Source organism: Dasypus novemcinctus, chromosome 14 (assembly GCF_030445035.2).
Source record: "Dasypus novemcinctus isolate mDasNov1 chromosome 14, mDasNov1.1.hap2, whole genome shotgun sequence".
In the NCBI taxonomy this organism is placed as follows: Eukaryota; Metazoa; Chordata; class Mammalia; order Cingulata; family Dasypodidae; genus Dasypus; species Dasypus novemcinctus.
Genome location: NC_080686.1, coordinates 10,172,020 through 10,187,232, shown reverse-complemented (window position 1 = coordinate 10,187,232; position 15,213 = coordinate 10,172,020). Strand labels below are relative to the sequence as shown.

Genomic DNA, 15,213 nt, shown 5'->3' with positions numbered 1-15,213 from the left:
TTCTAGATTGTGACATTGGGTCTGCTTCCTCATTTCTAAATTGAAATACACCTATTCTGTAGGATTGGTCTGAGGGAAATATGAGGAAATAATGAATATCATGTCTTTAATACAGGTCTGATAATTACACACAAATTCAAAAGACATAAATCAAATTCATACCACTATCTGCCATTTATCCTCTACTACTCAAATAACCTATACATCACCATTTTACTATGTAATTTACCTTAAATTATTAGGTTGAATCTTACGAAACTGCTGATATTCAGAATTTTTATTTTAAGGAGGTACCAGGGATTAAACCAGAGACCTCAAACAAGCGAAGCAGGCACTCAACTTGAACTACACTTGCTCCCCAGACTTTTTAACCAACCAAAACAGCAATTTCATAAGATTCAGTTAATAACATGGAGAATACATGGTAGAGTCTGGGTTGAAAACTGGATTTCAACACCCACATTGCAGTCATTCTTCTTTATTGCCTCTTATGGAACCACCAGGATCCTCAATGGCACTTACTTCCTCTAGCTTCTAGCTAAAGTAACCCCTGCAAACCTAACCAGTACAGGAAATGCACCTTAGCTAACTGAAGGATCACTTTAGCAAAATAAATTCTGTTCTGAACTCTTAATAGGAACCTTTCCATTAAGTAAAGCATACCAAATTAGCACTTTTTATACAAATCCCAATTTTCACACACTGGGTGTACTCAAAGCAAAATTTAGGGAAAAAAACACAATTTTATATTTTTCAAGTACTTTCACATACAGCCATACTATCTAGAAATACAGGAAAAATCTTTTGAGTTATGATAGACAGATATATTCACATTTTACAAAGACCAAAAACATAAAGTAACCTGTTCAAGATCACAGCAAGCTAGTACCTGAGTTTAGACTAAGATTCAAATTCCTAAATAAGATGTAAAACACTTTCTATCACTGCATACTGCATCTCAAAATCCAAAAGATAAAGAGGGAAAAGAAGGGAGACTACAGGTTGTATAACTTAAAATACAGACGTTTCAAAAGATACCATTGTTGCCTTCACTATGTAAACAAAAGCACTGTAAAGAAAGTTTTAAATTTTAATTTCAGTCCAAAAAATAGAAAAATCTTTCTGGTTTTGCAGTGCTTAAATTAATATACTAATAGGAACATTTTTTTAAGGTTTCTATAAGCAATATTTTCTAATTTTTCATAATTTTAAAACTTAAAACGTGTTTAGGGACAAATACACTCTTATTTGAAATACTTAGAATAAGCAAATTCACAGAGATAGAAAGCACAATAATGGTTACCCAAGGTGGTAGGAGGGGGAAAGGGGGAACTATTGCTAAATGCCTTTGAATCAAAGATTAAATGCAGTTTTGTTTAGGAAGATGAAAAGTCTTAAAATAGCGGTAAGAAAGTTACATAGTATTGTCAATATATTTAATGTCAAAGAACTGACCACTAAAAATGGTTAAAAGATTTTTAATGTATAGTTTTAAAACAATTAACCGTAAATTTTTTTTTTTTTATCTTTCCATTAAAAAGAAACGGGGGAGTGGGTATTATTGCCCAGAAAAAAAGAGAGTGGTAAGCAATGCTTGGGACAGAGGTTGAGTACAGAGAGCAAGGAGCCAAAACAAAGTATGAAGGCAGGGCTCAGCACAGGACAGGGTGTGCTGACAAGCTCACACCTAACCCGGAGGCAATGAGGAATGAGGAAGGGCTTGAAGCAGAAACTTCAGTTTGCTCCATTGGGAGGGCTGGACTTTGAGGAAAAAGGAATAAAATAAACATCAGTCATAAAGACCAATTAAGGAGGAAGATCACAGAAAAAAAGATTACGTGTCTAAGAAAGCTGTAGTTCATTTTATTGTTTTTATACTGTGGTTTTATTTATTTCCATTTAACCAACTTTTACTAAATGTGCACTAAGCTAGGAATGATGTTAAACCACTGATAGTCATCAATCCTGCCTTCATGAAGTTCACAATTTAACAGAGAAGCAAGACACAGAAACTGCAATTAAAGAGCTTGAGATGTGCTAAGATGAAAAAAAGACGACATGAATTTTCATAACCTGATAGCTTTGCTCTATCAAAAGCTAGCCAGATGACTCTGGGCAAAGAGTGTTTTTTTTTTACACTTCACATACTTTAATGAAAAATGTAGATGATCAGTGAGTAAAACCTTTGTCCACCCCAACATATCTCAACAACCCAACACATAAGAACCTACTACAGTAAAGAGATTCACTGGAATGGAGAGGAAGAGGCAATGGGAAGGAGAAGCCCTATCACCTTGCCTCTTCCTCTATCCCCTGGTTGAGAACTCGTGCTGAGCCACTTTATTTCTAAAGCCCCTTTCAAACTTAGAATTCTTAAGCTCCATGAATGGAAGCTATCATAGATTTATTTGAAAACAAAACAATCTACCTATATACCTGAAATGCCTTTTGAATCGATGATTAAATGCAGTTTTTAGAGTTGTGGTATTTATGGATTTATATTATATTTCCTAAAGATTCATGGCTTTTGTATAAGTTAACTGTCACTTAGTCAAAAAATAGTCAAGAATTCACCCAGTCTTAGATTACAGATGGCCATGAATTCTTTACTATTCCTCACAATGAGAGGTAGCACATGATTTTCCTCCCCACTTACTCCTCCTTCATTTCACTTAGAGCACTGTTTTAGAACATCAGATGTGACCTTATCCCAAAAAGTTAAAAAAAAAAAAAACACTTTGATAGAACTGTGCAGAAGCATATTTATGGCACTATAAATTAATTACATCTTTTTGAAGCAATTGGTCAAAAGAAAATAAGAACATTTAAATATTCACATGCTTTGACTTAATATCCTACTTTGTGAAATTGACCCTAAAGCAACGCAAGGGGTGTGGCAGATTTAACTATGACCAATTCTTCCCATTCCTCTATACCCAGGCCCCTCCTCTCAAGAAATGTCTTTTTCCCCTCCCCTTGAATCTGGGCTGGAATGTCACTTGTATGGATCAAAAGATGTGTTGGAAATGATACTGGGCCAGTGCTGGGCCTTTTACGAGGACCAATAGTTTCTGCTTTAGTTCTCCTGAAATTCAATCACCACATAAGGCATCTGACAACCCTGATGCCGCCCTGATGTGAGGAAGTCCCAACCAGCACTTTAAAAGGCTGCATGGAGAATCCAGCCCAGCTACCAAGTGACTAGAGCCATGCAAGAGACGCAACCAAGACAAGCAGAACAATCAGCCAAGCCAAAATCATGAAAAATAATGAATCACTGTTTTAAGCCACTAAGTTTTGTGGTGATTTGTTACACAGCAATAGATAAATGAAAGGAGGAGGGGTGGGGGGGTGGGTGGAAAAGTAAGTTGAATAAAAAATGTTAAAGCTGTGCAGAAACTGAGGAAAGAGGCCAAATGGAATATGTTAAGAGTAAACCATGTCACATATATTAAAGCATTATATAAAGGCATTTTTAAAAACATGGAACATATTAACTGTGCACAAGTGAAAAATTAGACCGAAACAGCAGCTTACATATATTGATAATTATCAAAAACATTCATATGTACATTAATATGGAACCAAAAATAACTTACAGCTGATGTTTTAAATTCATCAAGCCCTTTTCCCCCATAAAATTAGTAGTAGTCAAATATTTTAGAACAAAAGAAAAGTCTTCTCCAAAAGTAAATGAAATCATTCTGTATGACTGTTTTCCTGCCCTTTCTTCTGGGCTGTACGTATGATCCCCTTCCAAGCACCATCACTGGAATTCCTAGCTCTCTGTGTCAGCTATCTTCTTAGCCCTGACACTCATTCTGTAAGCAACAAATTTGTAAGTAACAAATTATTAACCCCTATGCACAGTTCTTGACTTGGAAAAACCCTGTTCTATCATCCTAACTGGGTCCATATTCCCACTGTCCGTCTCAAAGGCATCTATTACAGTCCACTATTAAAAACATTCAAAACACTTGACATTGAGGGAAGTACTCTATGCTGGAAAAAAACACAAATTGGATTATATCCATCATTCAGATACTGGAAACTTATACAAATGTTGATTTAATATGAAAGCTTTATCTTTATAATTCACAGAAAAAAGAAGATAAAAACTCTTGTTGAAACGAAGGTTTAGCAGATACAGCAACAGCTGTGAAATTTTAACTTTAATCTCAAAAAAAATTTTTAGTTACATGAGATTAAAAATATATTTCACTAGGGCATATTTAAGTTTAAATTTATAACAAGTGCTTATTCATTTAATAAATGAGAATATGTATTAACATGTTACTAGAACTCAATATTTTAAATTCTGGTATATATTCACCTTACTGAGTGAATTTTTAATAGATTTTTAAATACTGTATTTCATCAAATCTAAGATGGAATCAACCATAAGATAGACCATTATTTTAAGAAATTTAAAATATGCCAATCTAACTATAAGACATATACCCATTTCAAATATTAAAATGTCTTAGAATTGATGAAATATGGAAAATAAAAATATCCTTTTAAATATTCTAGTCAAACACTGTAACATCTGAAGCACCTATACTATACCTTCAAGTACAAGTTGTAAAACCTCTGGCTTTAAATGATTTGCGAAGTACCTCAGTCCTGTAGTGCAGGGATACATTACCTATAGACTAAGTCACAAGAGCCACCCTGCCCCACAGCCCAAAATTCTGTGATCATATGGAGAGCCCATTCAGAAGTCTACTTGCTAATGAAACCCACCAAGATAAGAAGGAAATAAGCAGTTCAATGTGTTTATATTTAATGAGTAATATTTAAACATAAAAGTCTTTTAGTACTGTTTCACTTCACAAAAGTAAACTAAAAACAAAACTTACAAATAAAATATTATAATGTACAAAGGGGAAAGCTAGATATTTCTTGAGCCATTTCTGATGATCCTTCTCTGGTCTCAAATTCTCACTAAATCACTTACCTAGACATTTTACCATAAAAGAATGCTTATAACACAACAAGCACTCAATAAACACTTGGTGAATTTATCACAGATCCTTCTTTTTCTCAACATTTAGGAACCAGTCTTGTAACAGGAACTGTTGATACTGAACACAAAGAATCCTTTCCCCAAGATCTGACAATTTATTGGGGAAGACTAACTGTATAAGTGAATACATTCAAATACAATGTAGGAAGTGCTTTAAGTTGCTGGAGAAGCTTGTTTGGACACACTATAAATCTCTCAATGAGACAGAAAGGCCAAGGGACATTCTCCAACATAGCAGTGAACACATATCCATGAAGAACACTTCCCTTAGAATAAACCAGGCTGTGGAGGAAAGTTAGATATGCTACCAATTTACTCTGGTTACTTTCTAGTTTTAATTTCTAGGTAAAATTATGAATGGCATAAACTCTAAAACATGTGGGGACTTCTTGTGACACGGTGAGACCACTTAAGTATAACTGCTCTCCTTTGAGTTCAGGAAGCTGCAGTTAGCTTCAACTGTCAGAAAACCATATTTAAAAAGTAAATAAATACTCCTCTAATCTCTGCTTATAAGGTAAACAAGGAAATAAATATCCCTCTAATTACTGCTTATAAGGTAAACATTCCAGAAAATTTAAAACTTTCCAATAATTTAAGAATTTCCTCTGAGGAAATAACTTCCTTACATCAGTACTGTTTTAGGTAGCAGGTGATACTAACATGAACAAGAGTACACCAAGTTATGTTTTGTTTATACTTTTCAATAACATCACAATCACTAAATTGAAAAACCCAAGGCATGACTACAGTACTTCCAAAGAATAAACTGTTTGCAGTCTGCCTGATCTCTAGCTATAACTTTTTTATTTTAACAAATCAATTTTATTAATACGTATTAATAAAGCATAAATCCACCCAAACTGTACAATAACAGTATTCGGTATAATCACATATTTGTGCATTCATTACTTCAATCATTCTTACAGCACTTTCATTATTCCAACAATAAACAAAAAAAAAACAAAACTCATCACCTCTCAATCTATGCTTCACCTGCAGTACATAGCTATTCTTTTCCTTTATCTCTAGTACATTTGTATTTATATTTTGTAAAAACATTCTTTTATATGTAATACCACCCATATTCATGTTTTACATGAGGTTTTCCTATCTTATATTGTCCCAAAGTTACAGTTTTAGTTTTCATTCTAGTAATATACATGACTTTAGAGAGGCAGATGTAGCCCAAACAGTTGGGCTCCCGCCTATCACATGGGAGGTCCCAGGTTCAGTTCCTGATGCCTCCTAAAAAAGACAAGCAAGATAGTGAGCTGACATGATGGGCTGGCGCGGCAAGCAGATGCAACAAGTTGACCCAAGATGAACAGTGAGATGACACAACAAAGAGTCAAAGCCAGGAAACACGAGAGACAGAACAAGCAGAGAGCAGAGGTGGCTAAAGTGACTGGGTGCCTCCCTCCTACATGGAAGGGCCTGGGTTCGGTTCCCGGTGCCGCCTAAAGAAGACAAAAACAGAGCAGACAGCAAGCACAAATGAGGGAGTAGGGGAAAAATAAATAAATCTTTTAAAAATATATATTAAAAAATATATATATACACATGACCTTAGACTTTCCCTTTCAATCACTGCCATACCCATATAATAGCTTGGCTAGTTACAAATACCATGATGTGCTTTTACTATTTCTACTCATTTCCAAAGATTTACAAACAACTTTTTACCAGTTCTGCACAGATGAACCCTCAGCTTTCGATTCTCTACTCTCTACCTTTGATTCTGGCGACCTATATTCTAATTATTAACTCCATGAGTTTACACAATATATTTAGTTCAAAATTAGCTATAACTTTTTTTAACGTGAGGTGAACTACCCAGCAAGGTGGAGCTCAGACTCTGCCATATGGTAATCATGTAAAATAATCATAACCCAATTAACCTTTAGATATTTATGTTATGTCAACAAGACGTTTATAAAACAAAGAACTAGCTAGAAGATGGTACATATCAAGAGCCAGACTCTGCATTTTAATAAAGTAGGAAAAACAGCTCCCTGAAACCCGAACTTAATATTCATTACAGCTCCATCTACCTCAGGCTTAAACTTTCTTCTGACACATCACTGAAAAGTACAAAGATCACTCAAAGGCAATGGGCCTTTTCTGCAGGACTCTGGATTTCAGTAACTATTTCAAAGGTCCTAAAAATAAAGATCACAAGTTATGCAGCTGTTGCCCAGTCTTCCCAGTCCCACAAATCTTGTGACCAAGTTCTTCCTACCTGACAAGCATACACTGTCTTGTCCAGAGGAACTCTATTTGGGAAAGTGGGTAAGAAGACAACTCAGAAGGGGGGGTGGGAATGAGAAAATGTCTTGAAGGGCCACTTTAGGAGTTATGGATACAATACCGGAATTTTTAAGATCATCCATTTGGTTGTGATTTCCTTCTTTAAACAGAGATAAGCTTCTATATGCCATTCACAGCATTCCCAATAACCTCCCACCCCTTCCCCAAAATAACCTCAAAGGGAATGTAAAATATAAGAAACAGTAAGGGCAGTTACTATAAATACACATACATATATATATACATATAAATACCAAATTTGTGCTCACAAAAATACTTGCATGAATGTAGAAAACTTAGCCACTAAAATAAGTTTTCCTAAAAAATTAATAAACCCCAAACCCAAAATCCTAAAGCCCCATCTCACACATCATAAGACTACAAATACAATTACTCTGAGAAAGTAGTCAACTACTTTTGAAACTTCAAACACTGAAATTTATTCCATTTATTCTAGTCTACATGATTCATATCTACTTTTTTGAAATTTTGTGTCAAACAGCTCCCAAAATAGTTACTAAGTGGACGTTTCCATATACAAAGTCCTTACTTTGCATGGTCCCTATATACACAAATTTAGTTCAATAAACCAGTCCCCAAATTTCAGTAATTTCAATTACCTTTAATTAGAAATATTGCAAACTTCACTGCTAGCTCCTCAGTCCAAAAATTACTAAGTGAATAACAGAGGCACATTGTGATCAGTGACCAACCACATCACCCCTTTCAAGATGTTGGTGACTGCTCATCTGTCACTTAGTTCCTACACAAAGCATGTTGTTGTGTTGCCTCCTTGTCTACCAGTGATAAGCCCACAAGACATTTTACAAAAATGGATGCTTGAGGCAGGAACAGGTAAACAAAGATGAAAGTGAAGCAAAGAAACAAAAAATGTTCATGATAGAAGGGAAATCGGAATCAAATGTAAATGGTTTATAGAAGTAGCTGACTATAGAGGAAACAGGGAACACTGCCATTGCTGCCACGCAAGAAACTCCAGAAAGGCAGCCAGAGAAAACTTACGAAGGTGAACTTACTGATGAAGAATGAGGAAAACAGCGATGATGAGGATGACACTATTATCTCAGAGGAAATGAAACTTTCCCATAAAAGAACTCTCAAAGATATTTCATGATACTCAAAGCAAAAAGGACACCATGTTGGAAACCGATCCAAAAACAGAAGAGTATGACAATTTTCCTAAGCATAGAAAATATGCTTGCTCTACATTGTGAGTTACATGACAAGAAAAAAACAGGTATTATTCGAACTACTCTTGACAAGTTTTACTTTAAAAAATACATTTTAATTCTCAACATCTCTAATGGTTCAAATTACAGAGTACTAAAAAGTAGTTTTATCTTTTTCCTATACATTTTATAACAGTAAGCAAATATTCTCACATTTTTATAAGTCATTTTAAAGGAACAATCACAATTTTCCCCACTTATTAGTAAGATCACTTTGAACAGTTTCAGCTTACAGGGTCACTTTTACTGCCCAACACTATCATGCAGAAGCAGACTGCCATATAGTGGGATTGTATTATTTAATCAAATTATCAACAAGCATACACATATCAAGAGCATCCACGTTTCTAAATGACCTAGAAGCATCTACCAGGCCACTTATTAAAAGCCTCAAGAAGGACATATGCTGGGAAACTACAGTTCAGCTCTTCCATTGCTTTGCTCCCAGGATCCATGTTATGATTTACATATGAAATTCTCTTCTATCACTACTTCCATATTCTGCTGAACCCCATTACAACACTGGTATAACCTAAGTGATAAAAAAACTTTTTAAATGTTTCATGTTACAACATAATGTGATATCCTGGATGGAATCCTGGAACAGAAATAGGACATTAGCTAATATCCTTTTTCCAACTAAGGATGGACTTAAGGTAAAAACTAAGGAAATCTAATAAAGTATGGACATTTGTGACAAACATACCAAACTAAATGGAAGCTGTTAACAGAGGAAATTGAATGCGGAATATGTGGAAGGTTATATGGGTACTCCCTGTTCTATGTTCACAATTTTTCTGTAAATCTAAAACTATTCTAAAATCAAAAGGTTATCCATACTTTTATCTAACACTAATTCTCATAATAATGCTGGGTCTAATGAAATTTTCAATCACAGATACTAAATACAATTAATAAATTTCCATTCTTTACAGTAGTGCTTCTTGAGCTATGCGCAGTGAAATCCTCGAGAACCCAAGAAGACTCTGCCTCTTAGGAAGAGGAACCTACCCCTGGGGTCTGGAACCACTGCAGTTCTGCTGCCATCAGGGGGAGTGCTAAGTCTCTGAAATAAGGACTCTGCCAGGAAGGCAAGCATGATTCAGAAAGTCACCCTCTAGCCAAAAAGAGAGGAAAATCCATGTTTTGAGGAACAGTCCAACTTCATAGTTCAGCATAATGAAGAGAACACTATTACCCTGCTACATATAATCTTTTATCTCTTCAGGCCTCAGTTTCCTCATCCATAAAAGAAGAGCACCAGACAGGATGACAAACTTCCAGCTTAAACATCTTAGTCTAACTAGATTTTGTTTCCAATTTTTTTTTCTGGTAAGAGAAAATGCATATGACTTAGATACCATATATTAAAATATAATACTTTAATGAAGATCAAAAAGTATTTGAAATGTTAAATCCTTACCTCTATGATCAAATGATTTTTCAATAAGCCTACCAAGTCCACTTTTCTGGGACAGAACAGTCTTTTCAATAAATGGTGCTGAGAGAACTAGACATCAATAACCAAAGGAATGAAATAGGACCCTTATCTCACTCCCTATACAAGAATCAACTCAAAATAGGCCAAAGACCTAAACATAAAAGCCAGGACCATAAAACTCCTACAAGATAATGTAGGGAAACACCTATAAAGACCTTGTAGTAGAAATACAAATGGCAAAAAATGCATGAAAAAAATGCTCAGCATCACTGGCTAATAGGGAAATACAAATAAAAGCTACAATGAGATATCATTTCATACCTACTAGAATGGCCACTATTATTAACAAAACAGAAAACTACAAGTGCTGAAGAGGATGTGGAGAGACAGGAATGTTTATTCCCTGTTGGTGGGAATGCAGAATGGTACAGCCACTGTGGAAGTCTATCTGGCGGTTTCTAAGGAAGCTAGATACAGATGTACCATGTGACCCGGAAATACCACTACAAAGTATATCCCGAAGACCTGAGAGCAGTGACACGAACAGACATCTGTACACCAATGTTCATAGTGGCATTATTCACAACTGCCAAAAGATGGAAACTCAAGTGTTCATCAACTGATGAATAAACAAGCTGTGGTAGATACACATGATGGAGTATTGTTCAGCTGCACAAAGAAATGAAGTTGTGAAGGATATGATGACATGGATGAACCTGGAGGACATTATGTTGAGTGAAGCAAGCCAGGTACAAAAGGACAAATACTGTATGATTTTGCTATGAACTGAAAATAATGAACAAACTCATGGAGTTAATAGTTAGAATATAAGTCACCAGAAAATAGAATGTGGTTAGAGAATGGAAAGCTAAGGTTTAATCTGTGCAGAATTGGTAAAAAATTGTTTGTAAATGTTGGAAATGAATAAAATGGTGAAAGCACATCAGAGGATGTGTAATTAGCAGCACCAACATATGGGTATGATAATGGTTTGGTTTCTTGTTTTGGAGTAATGAAATATTCTAATGATTGAAATGATGAAAGTACAACTCAGTGATTATAACGAATGCCAATGACTGTACACTTTAGATAAACAAAGAAAAAAAAAATACGGTGGGTTGGGGGTAAAATACACCAAATGTGAGATACAAACTATAGTTAGTAATAACACTTTGAGGATTCTCTTTCATAATTTGTTACAAATGTTTTATAACAATGCAAGTGGGTGATGTACAGGAGCCCTGTATGATGTTATGCATATTTGTCTTCTAACTTTATAATTTTTACTATACACTTACTGTTTATGAATGTATGGATATACTTCAAAAAATTGTTTAAAAAGTATGATTCTATGTAACATGTAATCCAAGTATCTTTTAAAAAATAAAAATTATTGAAAAAAAATTTTTTAAAGTATATGAAAAGGTTCCTATCAAATATCTATTTTCATCAAGGAAAAAGTAAATTAAAAACATGCATAACATATCCCTCTAGTTCATCTAATTTCAAATTTCAAGCTTTAACATATGTATTTCACAAATATACAGGTACTGGTTCCCTCCCATGCTATCAAAATGTAAACAATACAAAAGTATAACTGACAGAAAGGATGTTTCAAAACATAGTCCCAAACTTCTTTTGCACTCAATGCTGTTCATAATCTAAAGCACGTAAAATGGACTAATCGGTTAATATGAAATTGACCTTCGGAAGTTCTTAGCAATAAATTCAAATAGAAGTTCAGTAGTTTAAGAAAACTCAATGAATTGTCTAAAACATTATTTTTTAAATTACAACAAGGTTTCAAATTTCAGTAAGTCAAAAAACAGTGAAACTGTAACAATGTAAAATACAGTTTTCCAATGCACAATTAATATGCTAATCTCAACAACCTCTTTATAATTTATATTTACTTCCAAAAACAACTAGACAAGATTAACAAAAAAGTATTTGCTATTGATAACATCGACTCGTTTTTTTTTTCCATAGTATTGTAACATTCTTTGACATGTACGGTGTCAGAAAAAAATGTCCTGTTTAAATAAACAATGCAATCCACAAAATGAAAACTCAGTCAAATCAAAATGCACAATTTTATTATTAAATTTTCAAGCCCCTATAGGTACTAAGCACAACTCTTAAAAAACATTCGGACAGTCTGATTTCAATAGCAAGTACAATAATTAAAGTTGTTAACACTAAAATGTCATTTTCTTAATAATCCTTGCTTTACTAGTAATTTCTGACCTCGAGTATATTGAAATATTTCCCCAACCCTAGAATTGTTAAAGATTTTATCATGTAGAACACCTGCACGTAATAAAGGTAAAATTTTATAGATATGTTTGATTTAAATATATGTACAATGTATCCTAAGGTATTACCTTAAAAGAACCAATTCTGACATACATTTGAACACTTTCATTTCAGTACATAAAAATCTGAAAATTTCTTTTATTATGCAATAAAGGCATGAAATATTATTCCCTAATGTTTCAATAGATTAGAAAGTGACATACCCATTAACATTTTTAAACCGTATTTAACATCTTTAACAACAATTTTTAATGGTCAGATTTCAAAGACCTCGGCGTTAATGCTTAATTTCAAAGGCTGTGTTAATAAGAAACCGAACATTGTATACAGTACGGGAGAGAAGTTGAACGGCTTAGCTAAGAAACCACTTGTTCTTCAATTATCTTTCATCTTGCTCTGTGCTTTTATTTTGTTTGCACTGCAGTTTTTCACTTAAATGAAAAAAGATAACACGTATTCAGTCAGGTTAAAAAGATCACCTCTCCCTTATTCTATAAGAGCAACTATCAGGTCCTGCTCAGCTCCCGGGTCCAGGAGAACGGGAACCCACGGTCCAGGACGGCCCTTGGCCAGACCCCCTCCCCGGCCGAGGCTAACACCGGCACACCTTAGGCCTAGGTTCCTGGCCACCGAACCTCCTCCTGCGCAGATCTCCGGGCCCCGCACGGTCCTACCCAGCAAGTGTGTCCGCGCCGGGGGACCCCGTCCCAGCCCGCGCGCGCCGCGAACGCGCGAGCACGACCTGCAGCCGTCCCCCCACAGCCGCCGGGCCTCCGCGCCCGCACCGGTCCATCCGAACCCTGCCCAGACCCCGTCCGCGGGAGCCCGGTACAGCGGACGCGCCCTCCGGCCTCTCCCCCACGGCCGGCACCCGGCCTCCAGCAGTAGGCGGAGCGCGCAGGGCCGGGCGGGACAGGGAAAGGAAGGCAGCCCGGCCCGGGAACCGACCTGTGGAGACCGCCATCTTCTCCTGCAGCCCAACGCAGCCGCACGCACGCACGCCGACATCGTGCGTCACTTCCTGGAGCGCGCCGGCCGCCCCGCCTCCGGGCCCCGCCCCGCCCCCTAGCGCCTTAGGACCTGCGACCAAGAGCCTGAGCTAGGAGGTCGGCGGGGAGGGGCGGGACGGAGACGCGCGAGAAGGGAGAACTGGGACGGTGTTCCCGTGAGCTGGCGGCGGGGCACGAAGGCCGAGGGTACGGGAAGGGCCGGGGGCTCGGTCCTCTGACCCTCGCTAAGAGCAAGTGCAGCTGCTCAGGTCCACCTGGATTTTCCACCAGCGAAAGCTGCGGCTCGAGGTCCATGATTGGGGCACCCGGGAAGCCCCCTTGTCACCAAACCATTCGTTTCTCCCTGACAACATTTTTAAGAAGGCAGCTAGGGGAGCTGTTTGTGAAAGATCATTTACCTCTTTCTTGGGCCTGATTTAAATCACAAAGACTACACTGCTATAAATAGTTCACCTTGACCTCTCAGATGGGTGATTCTTGTATATTCCAAATGTCTCCCCCAGTTGGAATTGAGAGAGTGATTCCAGTTCCACAGTAGTCCACTGGAAGGGGGAGATTTTCTTTGAGATCAGTTACTCCCTGATAATGTCACGACTAAAAATAGCTTACAGAGCATTTGTGTTCGTTGTGAAAAGAATTCTCGTGAATACATAAACAAACGTTTTCTTTTTCCAAAAGCTCCTACAGGTTCTTCATGAATGCTGATAATTTATAAACATATGTGTAACTACTCAAAATATACATATACGTTCTAAACTCCTTGTGATATCTCCCTCCCAATAGTCTAGTACATAGCAGAGATCTAATAAATGTAATAATTCACATTTAAAAATCAAATAATAAATGTACATACCTTTCCTTATTCGATCTTCACAGCAAAGTTCATATTGTAACCAAGGGTTGAGAATTAATAATTATGATTACTGAATCATTATAGAGGTGCTTTTTTCTTTTCCGGTATAATATAGAATAGCAAAAGGTTAATATCTGAAATTACTAAAACTCACTCGTCTCACCCGTGTTCAAGGTTATTTCAAACTAGGCTCACCCTTGCTTATACTTGCTATTGTGATGGTAACCGCTCCACCCTTCCTTTTTTGAATCCATAAAAACCCTAAACTCCTCAAACTCGGTTAGGTCTTCTGACTCCTCGCTCTGTGCGGGCATAAAGCCTTTCTCTCTTTGAAACCCCGAAGTCTCAGGAATTGGTCATTTGAAGTGCATTGCGCAAAGAATCCCACTTTTGCTCAGTAACAATAGGAGGAGACTGAAATTAAGCAACATTTCCAAAGTGAAAACGATAGTAAATGGTGAAAATGCGATGTGAAATTAGGTTTTTGGACACCAAGTTTAGTACTTCCTAATACATCGTGCAAATAAGTTTACTAAATATCATACTGGATCTGGCTTTGGGCAAAGTTTTGTGCTTTCCAGGAGCTCAGAGAAGTAAAATGAAACAGCATTCTTTGTATGCAACTCATATACAATGGTTTGCCTGCCCCTTTTATTGTGTTTTAGGAGCATAGCAGGATTAAAGGAGGACTTCCTCACAATTTTGTCAATTACCTTTTATCTACAGTTAGCCAAACTGTGAGTTTTGAGGGCACTGTCCTCCAAACTGCCAAGTCTGCTGAGACTTAAGACTCCAACAGTAAGTAGATCGGGTTTAACTGCAAAGTTAGAGGTCACAGTCCCCAAGATTGCCCTCCCTTCTCACAGTAACTGCAAGTTGTTCCTGAAATCACCCTAAAGTTCAATCATTCTCTAAAAGGGCTTACTGAAAGCTACTACACTCACAGTGACGGTTCATTACAAGGAAAGGTTACAGATCAAGTTTTGCCAGATCTTTTCATGAAG

The 15,213-nt window shown here is 36.7% G+C and overlaps 1 protein-coding gene across 1 annotated transcript in view; it reads right to left on the bottom strand.

Moving 5' to 3' along the window:
* Positions 1-13,370, bottom strand: part of UBE2V2 (ubiquitin conjugating enzyme E2 V2) — a 53,339-nt gene extending 39,969 nt beyond the window's left edge. Inside the window, exon 1 of the mRNA XM_004454033.4 lies at positions 13,295-13,370. Within this exon, the coding sequence (XP_004454090.1) occupies positions 13,295-13,310 (16 nt within the window). The 5' untranslated portion in view covers positions 13,311-13,370. The remainder of the gene's footprint in view (positions 1-13,294) is intronic.
* Positions 13,371-15,213: the final 1,843 nt, after the last annotated feature.